The 19,258-nt window shown below is 42.8% G+C and overlaps 1 protein-coding gene across 2 annotated transcripts in view; it reads right to left on the bottom strand.

Annotated features, from left to right (window-relative positions):
- MAP6 (microtubule associated protein 6) overlaps nucleotides 1–19,258 on the bottom strand; it is a 179,388-nt gene that overhangs the window by 74,655 nt on the left and 85,475 nt on the right. For both annotated transcript variants that reach the window (XM_073612882.1, XM_073612883.1), the window contains exon 2: nucleotides 11,871–12,084. In XM_073612882.1, the coding sequence (XP_073468983.1) occupies nucleotides 11,871–12,084 (214 nt within the window). The remainder of the gene's footprint in view (nucleotides 1–11,870; nucleotides 12,085–19,258) is intronic.

Genomic DNA, 19,258 nt, shown 5'->3' with positions numbered 1-19,258 from the left:
AAACTAGACATTAGATATCCAGAGCACTCCCACCATCAGAAGCCAATAGTCCCCCACTATCCCTTACATCACAGTGCACCCTCCATACCTTGTGCTGCTGCCGGGAAGAAGCTGGGCCAGAGCTAGGAAGCAGAAAGTGTGGGGTCTGGAGGAGGACCAGAGGAGGGCTGAAGCCAGCTGCCAGAGTCTGCTGAAGGCTAAGACCAGGGGAGGCGGAGATGAGGCTGTACGGAACATGGATGAGCGAGTTTGGGGTGGAGGAACTTGACTGGCCTGCACAGAGTCCTGACCTCAACCCCGATAGAACACCTTTGGGATGAATTAGAGTGCAGACTGAGATCCAAGCCTTCTCGTCCAACATTAGTACCTGAGCTCACAAATGCGCTTCTGGAAGAATGGTCAAACCTTCCCATAGACACACTCCTAAACCTTGTGGACAGCCTTCCCAGAAGAGTTGAAGCTGTTATAGCTGCAAAGGGTGGGCCAACTCAATATTGAACCCTACAGACTAAGACTGGGATGCCCTTAAATTCATGTGTGTAAAGGCAGGTGTCCCAATACTTATGACAATATAGTGTATATTGAATGCCCAAAATTCAAAATTAGCCAGCCCAACCCAAGGGATAGAAAATGATGGGCACCAAGTCACAGAAAATATGCCTTTCTTATGTATTATCTTGGTATAATATCTAGAAGAGCATTTGACCAATATGACTAAAAACTATCCAGTCTGATACACAAGAAACCACAAGGTTTCAGGGTATAAGAACATGCAGTTATGAAACTGGAGCACACCCATCGAATATGTGATCTGCCAAAACAGGATACAGGTGCCATTCGCTCAGACAAGACTGTGGACCACACATGTGTCTGCCAGTGTTAATCGTCAGCTCCAGAAAATCAACTAAAGAAATAGGAAATAGAAGTGGGACTTTACATGACACATGTCATTGTGGGAAGGGATAATATCTATGAATAAAGGACATTTGATTTGACGTAATTAACCCCTGAGGGTAGTCCATAAATGCTTTATTTAAATCAGTGGTCTCCAAACTGTGGCCAGGGACCAGATGTTTGCTTGTCTTTATCCAGCCCTTGAGGCACTATTCCTGCTACTGATACAAAGCAATATTTCCCCCTCTGGCACCAACAATGGGGCACTATTCCTCCCACTGATACCAATGATGGGGCACTATTCCTGCCACTGATACAAAGCAATATTTCCCCCTCTGGCACCAACAATGAGGCACTATTCCTCCCACTGATACCAATGATGGGGCAGTATTCCTCCCACTCATACAAATCATGGGGCACTATTCCTTCCACTGACACCAATGATGGGGCACTATTCCTTTCACTGATACCAATGATGGGGCACTATTCTTTCCACTGATACCAATGATGGGGCACTATTCCTTCCACTGATACCAATGATGGGGCACTATTCTTTCCACTGACACCAATGATGGGGCACTATTCCTTCCACTGACACCAATGATGGGGCACTATTCCTTCCACTGACACCAATGATGGGGCACTATTCCTTCCACTGACACCAATGATGGGGCACTATTCCTTCCACTGATACCAATGATGGGGCACTATTCCTCCCACTCATACCAATCATGGGGCACTATTCCCTCCACTGACACCAATGATGGGGTACTATTCTTTCCACTGACACCAATGATGGGGCACTATTCCTCATACTGATACCAATCATGGGGCACTATTCCTTCCACTGATGCCAATGATGGGGCACTATTCCTTCCACTGACACCAATGATGGGGCACTATTCCTCCCACTGATACCAATCATGGGGCACTATACCTGCCACTCATACCAATGATGGGGCACAATTCTTCCCACTGATACCAATGATGGGGCACTATTCCTCATACTGATACCAATCATGGGGCACTATTCCTACCACTGATGCCAATGATGGGGCACTATTCCTCCCACTGATACCAATGATGGGGCACTATTCCTTCCACTGACACCAATGATGGGGCAGTATTCCTTCCACTGACACCAATGATGGGGCACTATTCCTTCCACTGACACCAATGATGGGGCACTATTCCTTCCACTGACACCAATGATGGGGCACTATTCCTTCCACTGACACCAATGATGGGGCACTATTCCTCCCACTGATACCAATCATGGGGCACTATACCTGCCACTCATACCAATGATGGGGCACAATTCTTCCCACTGATACCAATGATGGGGCACTATTCCTCATACTGATACCAATCATGGGGCACTATTCCTTCCACTGATGCCAATGATGGGGCACTATTCCTCCCACTGATACCAATCATGGGGCACTATTCCTTCCACAGATTACAATGATGGGGCACTATTCCTCCGACTAGTACCAATGATGGGGCACTATTCCTTCCACGGATTACAATGATGGGGCACTATTACTCCAACTAGTACCAATGATGGGGCACTATCCCTCCGAATTATGCCAATATTGGGGCACTATTCCTTCCACTGACACCAATGATGGAGCCTATTCCTTCTACTGATACCAATGATGGGGCACTATTCCTCCTGCTGATAACAATGATGGGGCACTATTCCTCACACTGATACCAATCATGGGGCACTATATTTACCAGTGATACCAATGATGGGGCACTATTCCTTCCACTGATACATAGCAATATTTCCCCCTCTGGCATCAACAATTGGGCACTATTCCTCCCACTGATACCAATGATGGGGCACTATTCCTCCCACTGATACCAATGAGGGGTACTATTCCGCCCACTGATACCAATCATGGGGCACTATTCCTCCCACTTATACCAATCATGGGGCACTATTCCTTCCACTGATACCAATGATGAGGGAACTATACCTTCTAATGACACCAATCATGGGGCACTATTCCTTCCACTGACACCAAATTATTTATTTACGCTCTTTCCTGTGCATCGCATGTAGGGCAGCCCATTCATTTTGATGGGCCACCCTGCACACGAGAAATGCGGAAGAGAAGTCCCTGACTCTTTTACAAAAATGCACCGTACATTATTAATGTATAATAATGCGTATGCTTGGACATTAATTTTTTTTTTTACGTCATTAACCCCTGAGTGTAGTCCATGATTTTTAAAGCATAATAAGTAAAATAATATATAATACAGATATAATCATAAAAGATTACCGTAATAATAATAATAATACATTTAATGCAAACAAACGATGGACATGATTAATACAATTGCATAAATCAATAAATGTACAAATCAGAAATACATAAATCACATGATAGAGGTACAGACAAGGGAGAATAATGTTCCATTAGATGGTTCTATATATTAATAGTTACCTTATTTACTTGATTTTTCAGTAAACACGTACCTCTTACTTAATTTTTGAAAAAAAAATAAAATAAATAATTTTTGAAAAAAAAATCTTTTTTGAAAAAAAATTTTTTTTAGAAAAAATCATTTTGAAAAAAAAATCATTTAAAAAAAATATTTTTTTTTAAAAAAAAACATTTTTGAAAAAAAAAATCATTTTTGAAAAAAAAAATCATTTTTGAAAAAAAAATTTTTTTAAAAAAAGGATCATTTTTGAAAAAAAAAAAAATTTTGAAAAAAAAAATCATTAACAAAAAATCATTAAAAAAAAATAATTAAAAAAAAATATATTTTTTGAAAAAAAAATCATTTTTGAAAAAAAAAAAAAAAAAAATTTTTGAAAAAAATGTTCAGCTCTTTCAGCTAACGAGGGGACTGCTTCAACTTTTTTACTACTATTTACACTTTTTAAAATATTAAGCTTTTTAACACTTTTCACATTTACTCCAGCCACTCCACCCAGTTACTGCGCCCACTCCAGTTGTAGAGGCAAGAACACTTCACACAATTTCCCCAGAAATTGTAGCTTTTCTAGTTATTATTATTATAATTATTATGTTAATCTTTTATGATTATATCTGTATTATATATTATTTTATTTATTATGCTTACAAAATCATGGACTACCCTCAGGGGTTAATGACATCAAATCAAATTAAAATGTATTTAATTTATTCATACATATTATCCCTACCCGGTCCCACAATGACATGTTTCATGCAAAGTCCCACCTCTATTTCCTATTTCTTTACAAATGAATCAGGGATGGAAGCATGCCCTTGTTATATCAAGGTTTGCGATAGGTCGTTTTTTCTGAATTTTCCAGCAAATCAAGGTAAGTGAATGTATTGATATAATAAATTCTTACCTATTTCTACTGAACTCCCATATTCCTGCACAAATGCATTCTTTGTGGTCTTTATGCCTATTCAGAACAGGGGACAGGGTCACTTTATCCAAATATCCCACACAAGGTCACCGATATCGGTAATGATGTGTAACTTAGCTCTGTCCTATGATGTATACATTCGATTTTATTTTCCCCACGCTGCAGTTAGGCAGCTAATAATAGTGGTGTGGCGGATTCTGCTGACAAGTCCCATTTACCCTCTTTAGACTTAATTACGCTTTCCTGGAATTTCAGCAGAACATTTTTTCGGTATTTCTGTATCATTTAAATTCACTGCTCAGTTTTTTTGTTTTTTTTTTTGCAGAAATTAAATAAAGGCTTCTAGTTGTATCACAGCAGCCTGTCCGTTTACGTCCGATCTCTCCATGAGAGGCAGCGGCGCTCCACAGGCCCCTCCCCGCTCAGCAGAGATCAACGGAGAGATCTCCCACTGAGCCGGCGGACAGAGGCGGACTCCGAGGCAGCGGATCCGCCTTGTGAGAATGATGGCTATGGGATTACAGGCTAGACATAAGCATACCTCCCAATATTTTGAGATGGGAATGAGGGACACCTACTGGCAAATGTATGTAAGCATAGGACATGCCCCCCTGCCACGCCCCTCTTAAAGGAGAATTAACCAAGAAAAAGTTTAATGAAATCCACAAGGATCCACAAGGACTTTTTTTTTTACCTCTACTATTCCTTTATGTTGGCTTTTAAAATTTACAAATGCAGCAATTTAGAATTTGGAAGGTTTAGCACTGGGAAACACTTTTTGAAAGATAAAAAGTTCATTTTATATACTATTAACTATATAGATCAGACCAAATGAGGGACAAATGAGGAGGAAAGAGGGACAGAGGGACATTGCTCCAAATCAGGGACAGTCCCTCAAAATCAGGGACAGTTGGGAGCTATGCCTAAGCTAGAGGTCTTAACCCCTTCCTACCACTTCCCGACGGCTCTTTAAGTGGGTCCTAACTTGGACTTCCAGATCACATGGTCACTGTGATTGGCTGTGGTCACGTATTCAGGAGCCCATCTTGCTGGCTTCCGATCATAAAAAGAACCCAGGAGACGTCTGTGTGGTCTCTTGCCAGCCTTGTGCCGAGCAGCTCCCCCCTCTCTGTGCACTGACCACAGGGGGTAGCTCACTTGGCGGCCCAGCAACCCCTTAGGTATGAGATATACAAGCTGGTACAAGTAGGCCATTAAAATTACCCCTGGAGTTCAGCTTTAATACTAACCTGTTTCTTGCTTTGCATAAGCAAAGCACAGGTCACCTGTAAGGCTCGGTTTCCACTTGTGCGACTTGTCATACGACTTGGGAGTGCAAAGTCGCATGACAAGTCGTACCCCATGATTTCTGCTACTATTACTGAGGTTGCTAAACTTTTATCTAGCACTCATCTAACCACCTGCCCCCTGGATAGGATCCTGTTCCCTCGCAAATGTTACGCTCACCCTCTGACTCGATTCTACACTCTCTAACTCACATTTTCAACCTCTCCCTCTCTTGTGGCATCTTCCCAAACTCTCTAAAACATGCGCTAGTCACCCCCATACTAAAAAAGCCCTCACTGGACCCCACCAATCTCAACAACTTACGTCCCATCTCCTTACTCTCCTTCTCCTCCAAACTTCTTGAAAGACTGGTCTACAACTGACTAAGCGACCATCTGACCGTGAATAAACTTCTTGATCCCCTTCAGTCCGGTTTTCGCCCTCAACACTCCACGGAAACTGCTCTCCTTAAACTCTCGAATGACCTACTAATGGCTAAAGCCAATGGACACTATTCTGTACTACTTCTCCTGGATCTCTCTGCTGCCTTTGACACAGTGGACCACCCCCTCCTCCTCAAAAAACTCCACTCCTTTGGTCTCCGTGACTGTACTCTTCGCTGGTTCTCATCCTACCTATCACACAGCTCCTTCAGTGTCACTTACAACTCTACTTCCTCCTTTCCCCTTCCTTTCTCCGTTGGGGTCCCCCAAGGTTCTGTTCTTGGACCTCTCCTTTTCTCAATCTACACCACCTCCTTGGGTCAGTTGATTGCCTCCCACGGCTTTAATTATCATCTCTACGCTGATGACACCCAAATCTATCTCTCCACCCCCCAGCTCTCTCCATCTGTCTCCTCACGCATTACCAACTTACTAGTAGACATATCAGCCTGGATGTCACATCACTTCCTCAAACTCAACCTATCCAAAACCGAGCTCATGATATTTCCTCCCCCAGGTGCCACTTCCCCTGCTTTCCCTGTCAAGATCACGGCTCAACTATCAACCCATCTCCCCACGCCAAGGTCCTAGGTGTAATCCTGGACTCTGAACTAACCTTTCGACCCCACATTCTATCACTATCCAAAGCTTGCCGCCTCAATCTCCGCAACATCTCCAAGATACGCCCCTTCCTAACCAATGTCACCACAAAGCTTCTAATCCACTCCCTGGTCATCTCCCGCCTCGACTACTGCAACTCCCTCCTCATTGGTTTACCTCTAAATAGGCTATCCCCACTTCAGTCCGTCATGAACGCTGCTGCCAGGCTCATCCACCTCACAAACCGCTCAGCGTCTGCTACACCCCTCTGCCAATCCCTCCATTGGCTGCCACTCAGTCACCGAATTAAATTCAAGATGCTAACTATAACTACTAACTTTTACTGTAAGAGCGGCAAGGATGTGGAATTCCCTTCCACAGGCGGTGGTCTCAGCGGGGAGCATTGATAGCTTCAAGAAACTATTAGATAAGCACCTGAATGACCACAACATACAGGGATATACAATGCAATACTGACACATAATCACACACATAGGTTGGACTTGATGGACTTGTGTCTTTTTTCAACCTCACCTACTATGTAACTATGTAACTATGTAACTTACAAAGCCATCCACAACCTGGCCCCCAGCTACATCTCTAAGCTAGTCACAAAATACCAGCCTAATCGTTCTCTTCGCTCCTCCCAAGACCTCCTGCTCTCAAACTCCCTTGTCACCTCATCCCATGCTCGCCTTCAGGACTTCTCCAGAGCCTCTCCCATCCTCTGGAATGCTCTACCCCAATCCGCCTGATTTTCTCCGATTTTATCCACTTTCAGAAGATCCCTGAAAACTCATCTCTTCAGAGAAGCCTATCTGGCCCCCACCTAACAACTGTATCTCTTGACCTTCCCTTTTAGATTGTAAGCTCTAAGGAGCAGGGCCCTCTGATTCCTACTGTATCAAAGTGTATTGTATTTGTACTGTCTACCCTCAAGTTGTAAAGCGCTACGTATACTGTTGGCGCTATATAAATACTGTATAATAATAATAATAATAATTTCCAATGAGTACCATTCATATCTGTGTGACAAGTTGCAGCGACTTCAAAGTAGTCCCTGCACTACTTTGGTCCCACTTTGATGTGACTTGAGGTTCATAGATCTCAGGAATACACAGGCATTGTTTCAAGTTGCATCAAAATCGCGGCAAAAAATCATGGCAGAATCGCACGACTTTCAGGTCGCAATAGTGGAATCCTAGCCTAAAGGGGATATCCAAAAATAATAAAGATTGCCTGTTTGGATGAAGCTATATGGTGTAGCAACATGGAGTAGGAACTTTAATGGCATCCCAGTCTTAGTCCATAGGGTTCCATATTGAGTTCAACTCTTCATGGAAGGCTGTCCACAAGGTTTAGGAGTGTGTCTATGGGAATGTTTGACCATTCTTCCAGAAGAGCATTTGTGAGGTCAGGCACTGATGTTGGCCGAGAAGGCCTGGATCACAGTCTCCGCTCTAATTCATCCCAAAGGTGTTCTATCTGGTTGACGTCAGGACTCTGTGCAGGCCAGTGAAGTTCCTCCACCCCAAACTGGGTCATCCATGTCTTTATGGACCTTGCTTTGTGCACTGGTCCAAATCATTTGGTGGAGGGGGGATTATGGTGTGGGGTTGTTTTTCAGGGGTTCGGCTTGGCCCCTTAGTTCCAGTGAAGGGAACTTTTAAGGCGTCAGCATACCAAGACAATTTTATGCTCCCAACTTTGTGGGAACAGTTTGGGGATGGCCCCTTCCTGTTCCAAAATGACTGCATACCAGTGCACAAAGCAAGGTCCATAAAGACATGGATGAGCGAGTTTGGGGTGGAGGAACTTGACTGGCCTACACCTCAACCCGATAGAACACCTTTGGGATGAATTAGAGCGGAGACTATGAGCCAGGCCTTCTTGTCCAACATCAGTGCCTGACCTCACAAATGCACTTCTGGAAGAATGGTCAAACATTTCCATAGACACACTCCTAAACCTTGTGGAAAGCCTTTCCAAAAGAGTTGAAGCTGTAAAGGGTGGGCCAACTCAATATTAAACCCTATGGACTAAGACTGAGATGCCATTAAAGTTCATGTACATGTAAAGGCAGGCGTTCCAGTACTTTAGGTAATATAGTGTGTAGCGCTGGTAGATTTTTCAATCTACCGCTTCTAGGTAAATTTAGTGGATCATCTGTTCTGTATATAGTTCAGATTTAATTTATAGTTAGATTAGCATCTGTTCTCGTTTGGCTGTGTTGCGTGCAGTTCCGCATTCTGCCTGTGGGTGTCGTTGTCACCATGGGTCGGTGTTGGAAAGCAACAAGCTGAAGTATATGAGTGCTCTTCTGTCCCGTAGACAACTCGGCGGAGGTGGTCCTCCGGGTTGCATTCTGGGAGAGAGTATTTATGGGACAGACGCCATGTTTCAAGAAGCTTTACCTCGTGGCCCTCCTGGCCTAGAGGTATGTGTTAGTGAGTTCTACCTCGCGGTCCTCCGGCCCGGAGGGTTGCGTTGCGGCAGCCGAGTGGGTAGACCCAGAAGCCTGTCTGGGGCCTGCTCTTGCTGGGATGGTCCTGTGCTGTCTGTCCTGCGGGAAGAAGCCGGACAATCGGGAAGATCCAGGGGAGGACCCATCTTGGAAGGGACCATGCAAGGCTGGTCTTAATAACGGCCTGGTGACTCAATTGGAGGACGCATCCTAAACTACTCTACCGCACAAGTACTGCCGGGTTGGCTTAAAGGTTCTGGTACTGTGTTTGCTGTTCATCGAAAACTACTACATCCTGTGGCAGAGGATGCAAAGATTTAGTCCTGAGCTGAGGATACATTCATCCCAAAGATTTCAATTCCTTAGTGCTACACCAAGAAAAGGTATTTGGACTTCCCTGCAGCTCTTCTTCTGCCTCTTTCCTGCTGCTTCTTCCAGTTATCTCCCATTGAAGCATTGGAAAGGCACTCAAGTGACTGGTGCCTACACTGTCTGATAATAAGCTCAAGTGGTGCCTACACTGTCTGATAATAAGCTCAACGGGACCCTAGACCCGGTACTGGTGAGATTACAGGTAAAAAGGTGACGGTAACAGCCTGCTAAAAATCAGCAGCTCCACCGTGAGTTAGTGTTAGAAGTGTATAATGAAGCACTAGTTGAATGATGTGTATGTGTCACCTAGGTTTCTCTTATACAGATGCGGGGCTTTAGGGTTTATGAATGATGCAGAGAAAAGCTGTTTGTTTTCTCAGAACCATAATAAGTTCTGTCTGGGTCCTGGAGCCTGGAGGCTTTGTAGAGATTTGGGTGGGATAAAACCTTTCCTAGGTCCACATTTTACATGGTAAGATGACCTCAATATTAGTCTCAGCTGTCCACGGGCCACTGTCCTGTTCTCTATGCTGTGGAAGCCTGCCCATTCTAGCTATCTCATTGAAGGTTAAGGTCCAGCGTAAGTTTGCCTTACAGATTTAATGTAAAGGTGGACTTACACTTTAAGCTCTCAGAGAAAAAAGTCTTCTTACAAGGTTAATGGCTTTTACATTAGGGGCTAGGGACAACTGGCTGTGCATTGACCCAGGAGGGCACCAGGAGGACACTGCCCAACTTAGGTTGCAGCTTCTGAGGTACGTGTAGGAGGTAGAGCTTGTGTGTTAAAGGGGGGCAGAGAAAGGTTTGTATAAAAGTATAGTTGAGGAACAGGATTATAGGGTTCAGAAGGTGGGGCTTCACCTTTCCCAAATACCTGTTAGATTAATAGCTAAAAAAATACAAGAGTATTCCTATGTTTTTAATCTTCCTTATAATTTTTCCATTGCCACTTGTGCGCTTTTCTTACACAGATGAGATACTTCTACACTAGACGTCAAATCCAGGCAGATATTTTTAATAGAGAAGTGCAGGATTTTTTCTCAGTGGGAATGTGAGGGGAACGCAGTTCCGTCACCTCCAGCACTGAATGTATGTAATGGCAAGGGGTGCTGGGATGTGCTGAAGGGTCCATTGTTGCTGGCTGCTGGGGGATCTATTGTTCCTGAAGAAAATCTATTTTTTCATGGTGGTCTATTATTGTTGGGGAGGTCTATTATCGTTTCTGGTGGGAGAGGGTTTATGTTGCTGGGGGGTCAATTGTTGCTGGAAGAGATTTACTGTTAGGAGGGGTCTGTTATTCCTGGCTGCTGGGGAATCTATTGTTGCTGGAGGGCATCTATTTTTCCGTGACAGTCTATTATTGCTGGGCAGGTCGTGTTGCTGGTGAGGAATCTATTGTTGCTGGTTGAGCGCATGTTGCTGGGGGTTCAATTGTTGCTGGAAGGGATCTACTGTTGAGGGAGGGAGTCTATTGTTGCTGGCTGCTGAAGAGTCTATTGGTGCTGGGCTGGGAAATCTGTTGTTGCTGGGGGAATCTGTTGTTGCTGGGAAGGGTCTATTGTTGCTGGCTGCGGGAGATCTACTTTACTGCTTTTCTTTTTGTTATTAACAAATTCCATACAAATTGCTTATCAACACAAAATAATACTTAGTTGTGTATTCTCTAAAAGGGGTGGTACTGGGAGTTGGGTAGGGGGTGGAACCAAGGGGTGGTGCTTGGAAGTGGGCAAGGGGCAGAGACAAGAAATGACTCAGAAGGGGGAAGTTCCTGCACCTATTCTCTAAGAAAAATGCCCTGGAAAAGTGTATTAGGAACTAAAGTGTCAGTAAATTATGCAACAAGTTAAGAGGAAGAAACGTGACTCTCATATCCATTTAATGTCATCCTTTTACTTTAATTTTATCTATTATATTCAAATATGGCATTTCCCTTCGGTGCCACCCTATTTAATGGTGCTATTCTTCCAGTTGTCAAGAGTTAAGCAGGAGAGGACAACTCGCATAAAAAATACGAACTGTAGAAGCTTGTGTTATGTAAAGATTGGATAAACATTGAGAGACTCCAACCTTGGATGGGTGGGTTTATCTAAACATTCTATGTGCAATCAATAGTTTGCATCTAATAGCAGGCTTACAAACTTGCAGCATTGGCACCATGGAACAGAATTGTTTCAGCCTCTTATGCCTTGGACCCTAAAAACAAGTCTAAGTTCCAACTTATTTATGCAAAGTCCCTTTCTCTTCCAACCATTCACGTAGCCAGCAGAGACCTTCAGGAGAAGCAGACTACCATGATAACTGAATACAAACTTCCCTCTTTTTCCAACACAGCCCCATCTCTTGGTACCACCACCTTCCTATTCCCTACAGTGAACAGCTACCAGTGCTATAAAATGTGTAAAGACACTAGCTGTAGGAAACATCTCACCTTTGTTGGTTCCTTGCTGGGCTCACTGTATAGACTTCGTATTCTCCTACGCTCCATCAGCTTGTTGTTACTGGTTACGTGCAGGTTGCATTCCCCCTTGAACTGGGAATTGTAACTGGTTTCAAGGGCTACCCTCGCTTCTGGAGGCTTGTACGGGACCTTGGCCTTCATTGCTTTCGCTGGCTTCACATCTGTCCAGGCTCTGAACTCATTTCTGATAAGAGAAGACAAGATTGATTTCAAACTAATTATGCTGCTAACACTGCACATAAATATCTCTGAGTACTACCCAGAGCTTGCTAAGAAAAGAGAATAAATGTAGAGATTTTCATGTAGAGGTTTTTGTCAGGTTTTTTTTTTAGGTTCTTAGGTGACATTTTGCCCTTGCTTTTGCCTTATGTTTATGCAGTGAGAGTACATCTATACTGTATGTAAATATACCTTAACTATATTTCTAAATTATTGACACTGTGTTTTAATCTTTCTCTACTTCATCCCAAAAGCAAAATATGTGGGCTCTAGATACACTTCAACTGCCTTGTAGGCCTTAATTTAATAAAGGCCTGCTTATCTCCACCAAGGTTTTACTTTGTGGAAGGAGGGTTTACAACGTGGTACCGTGATTCCTATGGGAACATGTAATTTTGGGAAAGTGATACTTGCCTCTTGGCATATGAAATTATTCTTTAAAGGGTTAGATGGAGAGGATGCCTAGGAACTTCATAGATAAACAAGAGGAAAATTATGCAATCTACTGCTTAAAAGTTCAACTGATTCAACTGACCAAGATTTGATATTTCTACCTGGTTTACGATAGGGGCAATTTTAGTAGAAGAGAACAAGAAGACCTGGGCAGCCACACACCGGAATGGATAAATCCGTCTTTTTATTCAAGATACAGGATCATGGGGTAGACAACACGACTGTGGGGTGGTACAAAAATAGGTGACGCGTTTCGCACTTACACCAAGTGCTTACTCATAGCATTACTCATAGGGGCAATTTTAATTCACAATTTTATGTCTTACAATTGCAATTACAATTTTGAAAAACTTGAATCCAAAAGTTTTGATTTCTCTATCAAATAGCAATGTGTTTGGCCAACTTCAGCATTTTATTCTGAATCAAGGAGAATACAATGATCGTTGGACATGCCTTGGGTCAACAGATGCTATATAAATAATGCTGGCTATGCATTGGACAAACCAGGAACCTGCAGAAATTTGCTCAGTGGGTGCCCTGTTATCCCAGTGTGGACACTGCAGTGTTTGTGCCCCCCACACCCAGAAACTGTGCCAGCGAGGTAAAAAAAAAACAAAAAAAAACATGTTTGAATGGAATGGGGGGTGAGGGGTGGAAACAGAAATTTTCGCCTGGTGCTGAGTTTTAAAGAAGGAAAATAACAGTAACAGAATACTTTCCCGTTAAAAAAAACAAAAAAAAACATGAAATCTCATTGGGCATTAAGCTCAAAGCTTGAAAAATCAAATATAATCAATAGATCAATAAGATATTCTACAGGTTGAGCCAAAGTGATTACCTGAGACATAAACAGCTATGTAGAGAGGGGACAAGGACAACCATGCTAAAAATCTGAGGTTGCAACAGATGTCGCAAATCTCACACGACAACAAGTGAGTACAGGAACACAAACGAAGGTGGTCATTGTGCAGTACATCATCAAGGTCTCTCCCAAGCAAATATTTCACAGCAGACAGGTGCAATCCAAGCTCTTTTGCAGAAGCACAGTCGGCAAGGTTGAGGCCTGGAAATTCAGTGGTCAATCACAGAAATCAGGAGATGGGAACCTGGTACACCCATCTACAGTCTGTGGAATTCTTTTTAGACGTGTTCTTCATGGAAGAGTTGTAATCAAAAAGCTCTGGAGTCAAAATGTTAAAAAAATGTTACATTTCTAGTTCTAACAAATGCACTATTTCAGCCAAAATGTGACTGGTTCATGCAAGAAATAGTGAAGAGTGGTGGACATTACGTGGGGGTTTGTAGCTGCATATCTGCATATGGAGTTGGGTATTTGGTCACAGATGATACCCCTCACTACAGAGAGGCAGGCAATTTCTTATTCATCTTGCATTGCCATCAGGGAGACATCTGGTTGTAACATTACAATGACCCCAAACACATGTCCAAAATAATGAAGAACTATCTAAAGCGAACAGAGGAGTAAGAAATCTCAAAATAGATTGCCCTATGCACAGCGGTGATCTCAACATTAAACCATTCTGGGATTAATTGCAGAGACAGAATTAAGTAAGTCAGCCAAAAACTGTGGTGGAACAGTGGCAAGTTCTCCAAGATCAAAAAGAGCTCAAAACAACCTACCACACAAGTACCTTCAGAAACTACATGCAGGTGTACGCAAGAGAATTGGTTCTGCTTTACAGGCAAAGAGTGGTCACAGCAAATATTGGTTTTCGTTATGCTATTTTCTCTCTGCAGCCCTTTCTAGGAAGTTTATTGATTAATGAAAAAAACTATTCATGATATTATTCTTGGAAGCATTTTTGACTTACCCCCTTTATTTCCACAACTGCCTAAGAATTTTGTACAATACTGTATGCCTTAAAGGACAACTGCATTTTTAAAGTAAGTATTGCAATGAACCTTGCACACCTATCAATTCAGCAATATAAATGCTGTACTTTTTTCCCATATAAACAAAGGTTTTGCCATGGTTGGCCCAACTTAACTTTGTTGCTAAAATCAACCAAAAAGGTGGACACTTTCATCATCCCTAAGTGACCATCTAGGCTCCTGTGGAGGAATGAGAACACAGGAAGTACTATCCTGTGCGCAGTCCCATCTTTTAATGTACCTGATGAAACTCAATCAACCATTTGGTGGGCAGGATGAGACGAATGGATAACATTCATAGGTTTGCGCAGCCTATTGCATTAGGGGGTGCACCCCAAAGCTCAAACACACCTGCATGTGTGTGTCCACATAGACATATATTTATATAGGCACTTCTCTTATGGCAGGGCTGGCAAGAGGGAGATATTTCCCATCTCCCCACCTGCACACAGAGCAATTATGCTAATGTGTGCAGGAGCCTGGCGGACAAGATGGGTGAACTAGAGATACTGTTATATGAGGAGGATTTGGATTTTGTGGGAATTTCAGAAACTTGGTTCAACAGCTCTCATGATTTGCTGCCAACCATTCAAGGGTATACCCTTTATCGCAAGGATAGAGAGGGTAAAAAAGAGGGAGGGGTATGCCTATATATAGAGAATAATGTACAAGTGAATGTGAGAGATGACATCACTAAGGGGGCTAGGGAGGAGGTGGAATCTTATGGGTAGAGCTCCAAAGGGATGAAGCTAAGGAAAATAGGGAAAATAATACTGGGAGTATGCTATAGGCCCCCTAAATTGAGGGAGGAAGGGGAGACAGATCTCCTATCACAATTTGGATTAGCAGCAAGGATGGGAAGTGTTATCATAATGGGGGATTTTAATTATCCAGACATAGACTGGGCGGAGGGAACCATGCATTCATCTAAGGCTCGCCAGTTCTTAAATGTCTTGCAGGACAATTTTATGGGTCAGATGGTATACTCACCAACTAGAAATAAAGCGTTACTGGATCTACTGATTACCAACAATGCAGACCTGATCACGGATGTGGAAATACGGGGCAATTTAGGTAACAGCGATCACAGGTCAATTAGTTTCAGTATAAATCACACAAATAGAAAACATAAGGGGAATATAAAGACACTGAATTTCAAAAGAGCCAACTTCCCTAAACTACAAACCTTGCTAGAAGGCATAAATTGGGATAAAATCTTAGGAACAAAGAACACAGAGGAGGAATGAGTTTGCTTTAAGAGCATATTAAAAAAGGACATTAGCCAATGCATCCCATTGGGTAATAAATTTAAAAGAACAAACAAAAGTCCTGGATGGCTTAACTTCAATGTAAAAATGCATATAAAAGCAAAGGAGAAGGCCTTCAAAAAATAGGGATTGAGGGATCATCATCAGCATTTAGACTTCATAAAGAATGCAACAAGAAATGTAAGGGTGCAATAAGGACGGCTAAGATATAATGTGAAGACACATAGCGGAGGAGAGCAAAAAAAATCCCAAGAAATTCTTTAAGTATGTAAACAGTAATGGCCCCATAAAGAATGAGGAAGGACATCTGGTCAAAAAAGAATGGGGAGATGGCGAAAGGTATTGAATTTATTCTTCTCAGTCTTCACAAGGGAATCGAGGGGCTTCAGTAACCAAAACTGCAGTATTTATCCTCATGACACATCACAGGATGCTCCTGCATGGTTAACAGAGGACAGAATTAAAATTAGACTTGGAAAACTTAACATTAATAAATCACTGGGACCAGATGGCTTGCACCCGAGGGTACTTAGGGAACTCAGTCAAGTAATTGCCAGACCATTGTTCCTAATTTTTACTGACAGTCTACTGACTGGAATGGTACCAGCTGATTGGAGAAAAGCCAATGTAGCACCAATATTTAAAAAAGGCCCAAAATACATCCCTGGGAATTACAGACCAATAAGCCTAACATCAATAGTATGTAAACTCTTGGAGGGGATGATAAGGGACTATATACAAGATTTTAGTAATGAGAACGGTATTATTAGCAGTAATCAGCATGGATTCATGAAGAATCGTTCTTGCCAAACCAATCTATTAACCTTCCATGAGGAGGTGAGTTGCCATCTAGATAAAGGAAGGCCCGTAGACGTGGTGTATCTGGATTTTGCAAAAGCATTTGACACAGTTCCCCATAAACATTTAGTGTACAAAATAAGGTCCGTTGGCATGGACCATAGGGTGAGTACATGGATTGAAAACTGGCTACAAGGGCGATTTCAGAGGGTGGTGATAAATGGGGAGTACTCGGAATGGTCAGAGGTGGGTAGTGGGGTCCCCAAGGGTTCTGTGCTGGGACCAATCCTGTTTAATTTGTTCATAAACGACCCAGGGGATGGGGTAAACAGTTCAATCTCCGTGTTTGCAGACAATACTAAGCTAAGTAGGGCAATAACTTCTCCGCAGGATGTGGAAACCTTGCAAAAAGATCTGAACAAATGAATGGGGTGGACAACTACATGGCAAATGAGGTTCAATGTAGAAAAATGTAAAATAATGCATTAGGGTGGCAAAAATATGAATGCAATCTATGCACTGGGGGGATAACTTCTGGGGAAATCTAGGATGGAAAAGAACCTGGGGGTCCTAGTAGATGATAGGCTCAGCAATGGCATGCAATGCCAAGCTGCTGCTAACAAAGCAAACAGAATATTGGCATGCATTAAAAAGGGGATTAATTCTAGTGATAAAACGATAATTCTCCCGCTCTACAAGACTCTGGTCCGGCCGCACCTGGTGTATGCTGTCCAGTTCTGGGCACCAGTCCTCAGGAAGGATGTACTGGAAATGGAGCGAGTACAAAGAAGGGCAACAAAGTCAATAAAGGGTCTGGAGGATATTAGTTATGAGGAAAGATTGCAAGCACTGAACTTATTCTCTCTGGAGAAGAGACGCTTGAGAGGGGATATGATTTCAATTTACAAATACCGTACTGGTGACCCCACAATAGGGATAAAACTTTTTCGCGAAAGGGAGTTTAACAAGACTCGTGGCCACTCATTAAAATTAGAAGAAAAGAGGTTTAACCTTAAACTACATAGAGGGTTCTTTACTGTAAGAGCGGCAAGGATGTGGAATTCCCTTCCACAGGCAGTGGTCTCAGCGGGGAGCATCGATAGTTTCAATAAACTATAAGATAAGCACCTGAACGACCGCAACATACAGGGATATACAATGTAATACTGACATATAATCATACACATCGGTTGGACTTGATGGACGTGTGTCTTTTTTCGACCTCACCTACTATGTAACTATGTAAGTGTAATGTAATGTCCACTTGGTGATTAGGATGTGCCCAGGCATACACTGCACACCCTGTGCACACCCCTATGATAACATTTGAACATTAACAAAATCTTGCTTTCTTATTGGATATTGTCAGCAAGTGTGTAATGCCAGGGACGTATGGCTCTTCGGTTCATCACTGCTAATGCAGAAAGGTGAATGTTTCTAAATCTCAGCATTTCCAACACCTGGCTAACAGATGCAGGGGGTAAGCTAAAAGGAGCTGACCGGAGCGAGTTTCCTTAGGTAATAGGACTTGTAAAGTACAGGAGAGCACTTCCTGTGTATGAAGGCTTGGGTAATGATGATGTAGTCGACCATTATTTTGGTTTATTTTAGTGCTCTGCTATTGAAGCTTTTTCATTCATTCTGAATGGAACCCAAAGCACCCTGCCGACAGACACTGCCTGAAATGCTACATGGGCAATTTTTGGTCCTTTGCATTCAAATGAATTGTCTGCACTAATACAACACGCCTTAACGTAGGACACAACACATGTAACACACTGCACTGGACAAGTCTGGCATAAATGGGCCCTAATACCTTCCCAGCCGGTTCAGCAGGCCCCCAAGCCAAGTCACCAAGCATCCATAACACAGAGAACCACCTCTCTAGTTTGAGCTGAAGCAAGCTGAAGAACACTAGCAGGCACACAGACAGGCTGCTATCACAGAAATGCAAAAAATAATTTTTAGCAAAAATACTACATCCCTAAATTAGCAACAGAGTTAAGCTAGGCAGACGATTGCAATATCTGAGTTCAAGCGTAAAAAAGTACAACATTTCATGTGTGCAAGGCTCGTTACAATACTGATATATTATACAAAATGTGCAGTTGTCCTTTAAATGTTATCCTTTTTTCATAAAATGTCTATTATACATGTGTTCTCAGAAGAGATAGACTTTTAATAACACTAATGCCCCGTACACACGGTCGGATTTTCCGATGGAAAATGTCCGATCGGAGCGTGTTGTCGGAAATTCCGACCGTGTGTGGGCTCCATCGGACATTTTCCATCGGATTTTCCGACACACAAAGTTGGACAGCAGGAGATAAAATTTTCCGACAACAAAATCTGTTGTCGGAAATTCCGATCGTGTGTACACAAATCCGACCGACAAAGTGCCACGCATGCTCAGAATAAATAAAGAGATGAAAGCTATTGGCCACTGCCCCGTTTATAGTCCCGACGTATGTGTTTTACGTCACCACGTTGAGAACAATCGGATTTTCTGACAACTTTGTGTGACCGTGTGTATGCAAGACAAGTTTGAGCCAACATCCGTCGGAAAAAATCCCAGGATTTTGTTGTCGGAATGTCCGAACAAAGTCCGACCGTGTGTACACCCTATTATTCTGAGCCCCCAGGTCAACAGATCTGAAAGGAATACAAGATGGTGGCTTCTAATTTTGGGGCCCATGTGAACTCTGACTCAATATGTAGAGACAAAAT

This window comes from Aquarana catesbeiana, linkage group LG02, assembly GCF_042186555.1.
Source record: "Aquarana catesbeiana isolate 2022-GZ linkage group LG02, ASM4218655v1, whole genome shotgun sequence".
Classification (NCBI taxonomy): Eukaryota; Metazoa; Chordata; class Amphibia; order Anura; family Ranidae; genus Aquarana; species Aquarana catesbeiana.
The sequence above is the reverse complement of the archived record's forward strand: the minus strand, read 5'-3'. Positions and strand labels throughout refer to the sequence as shown.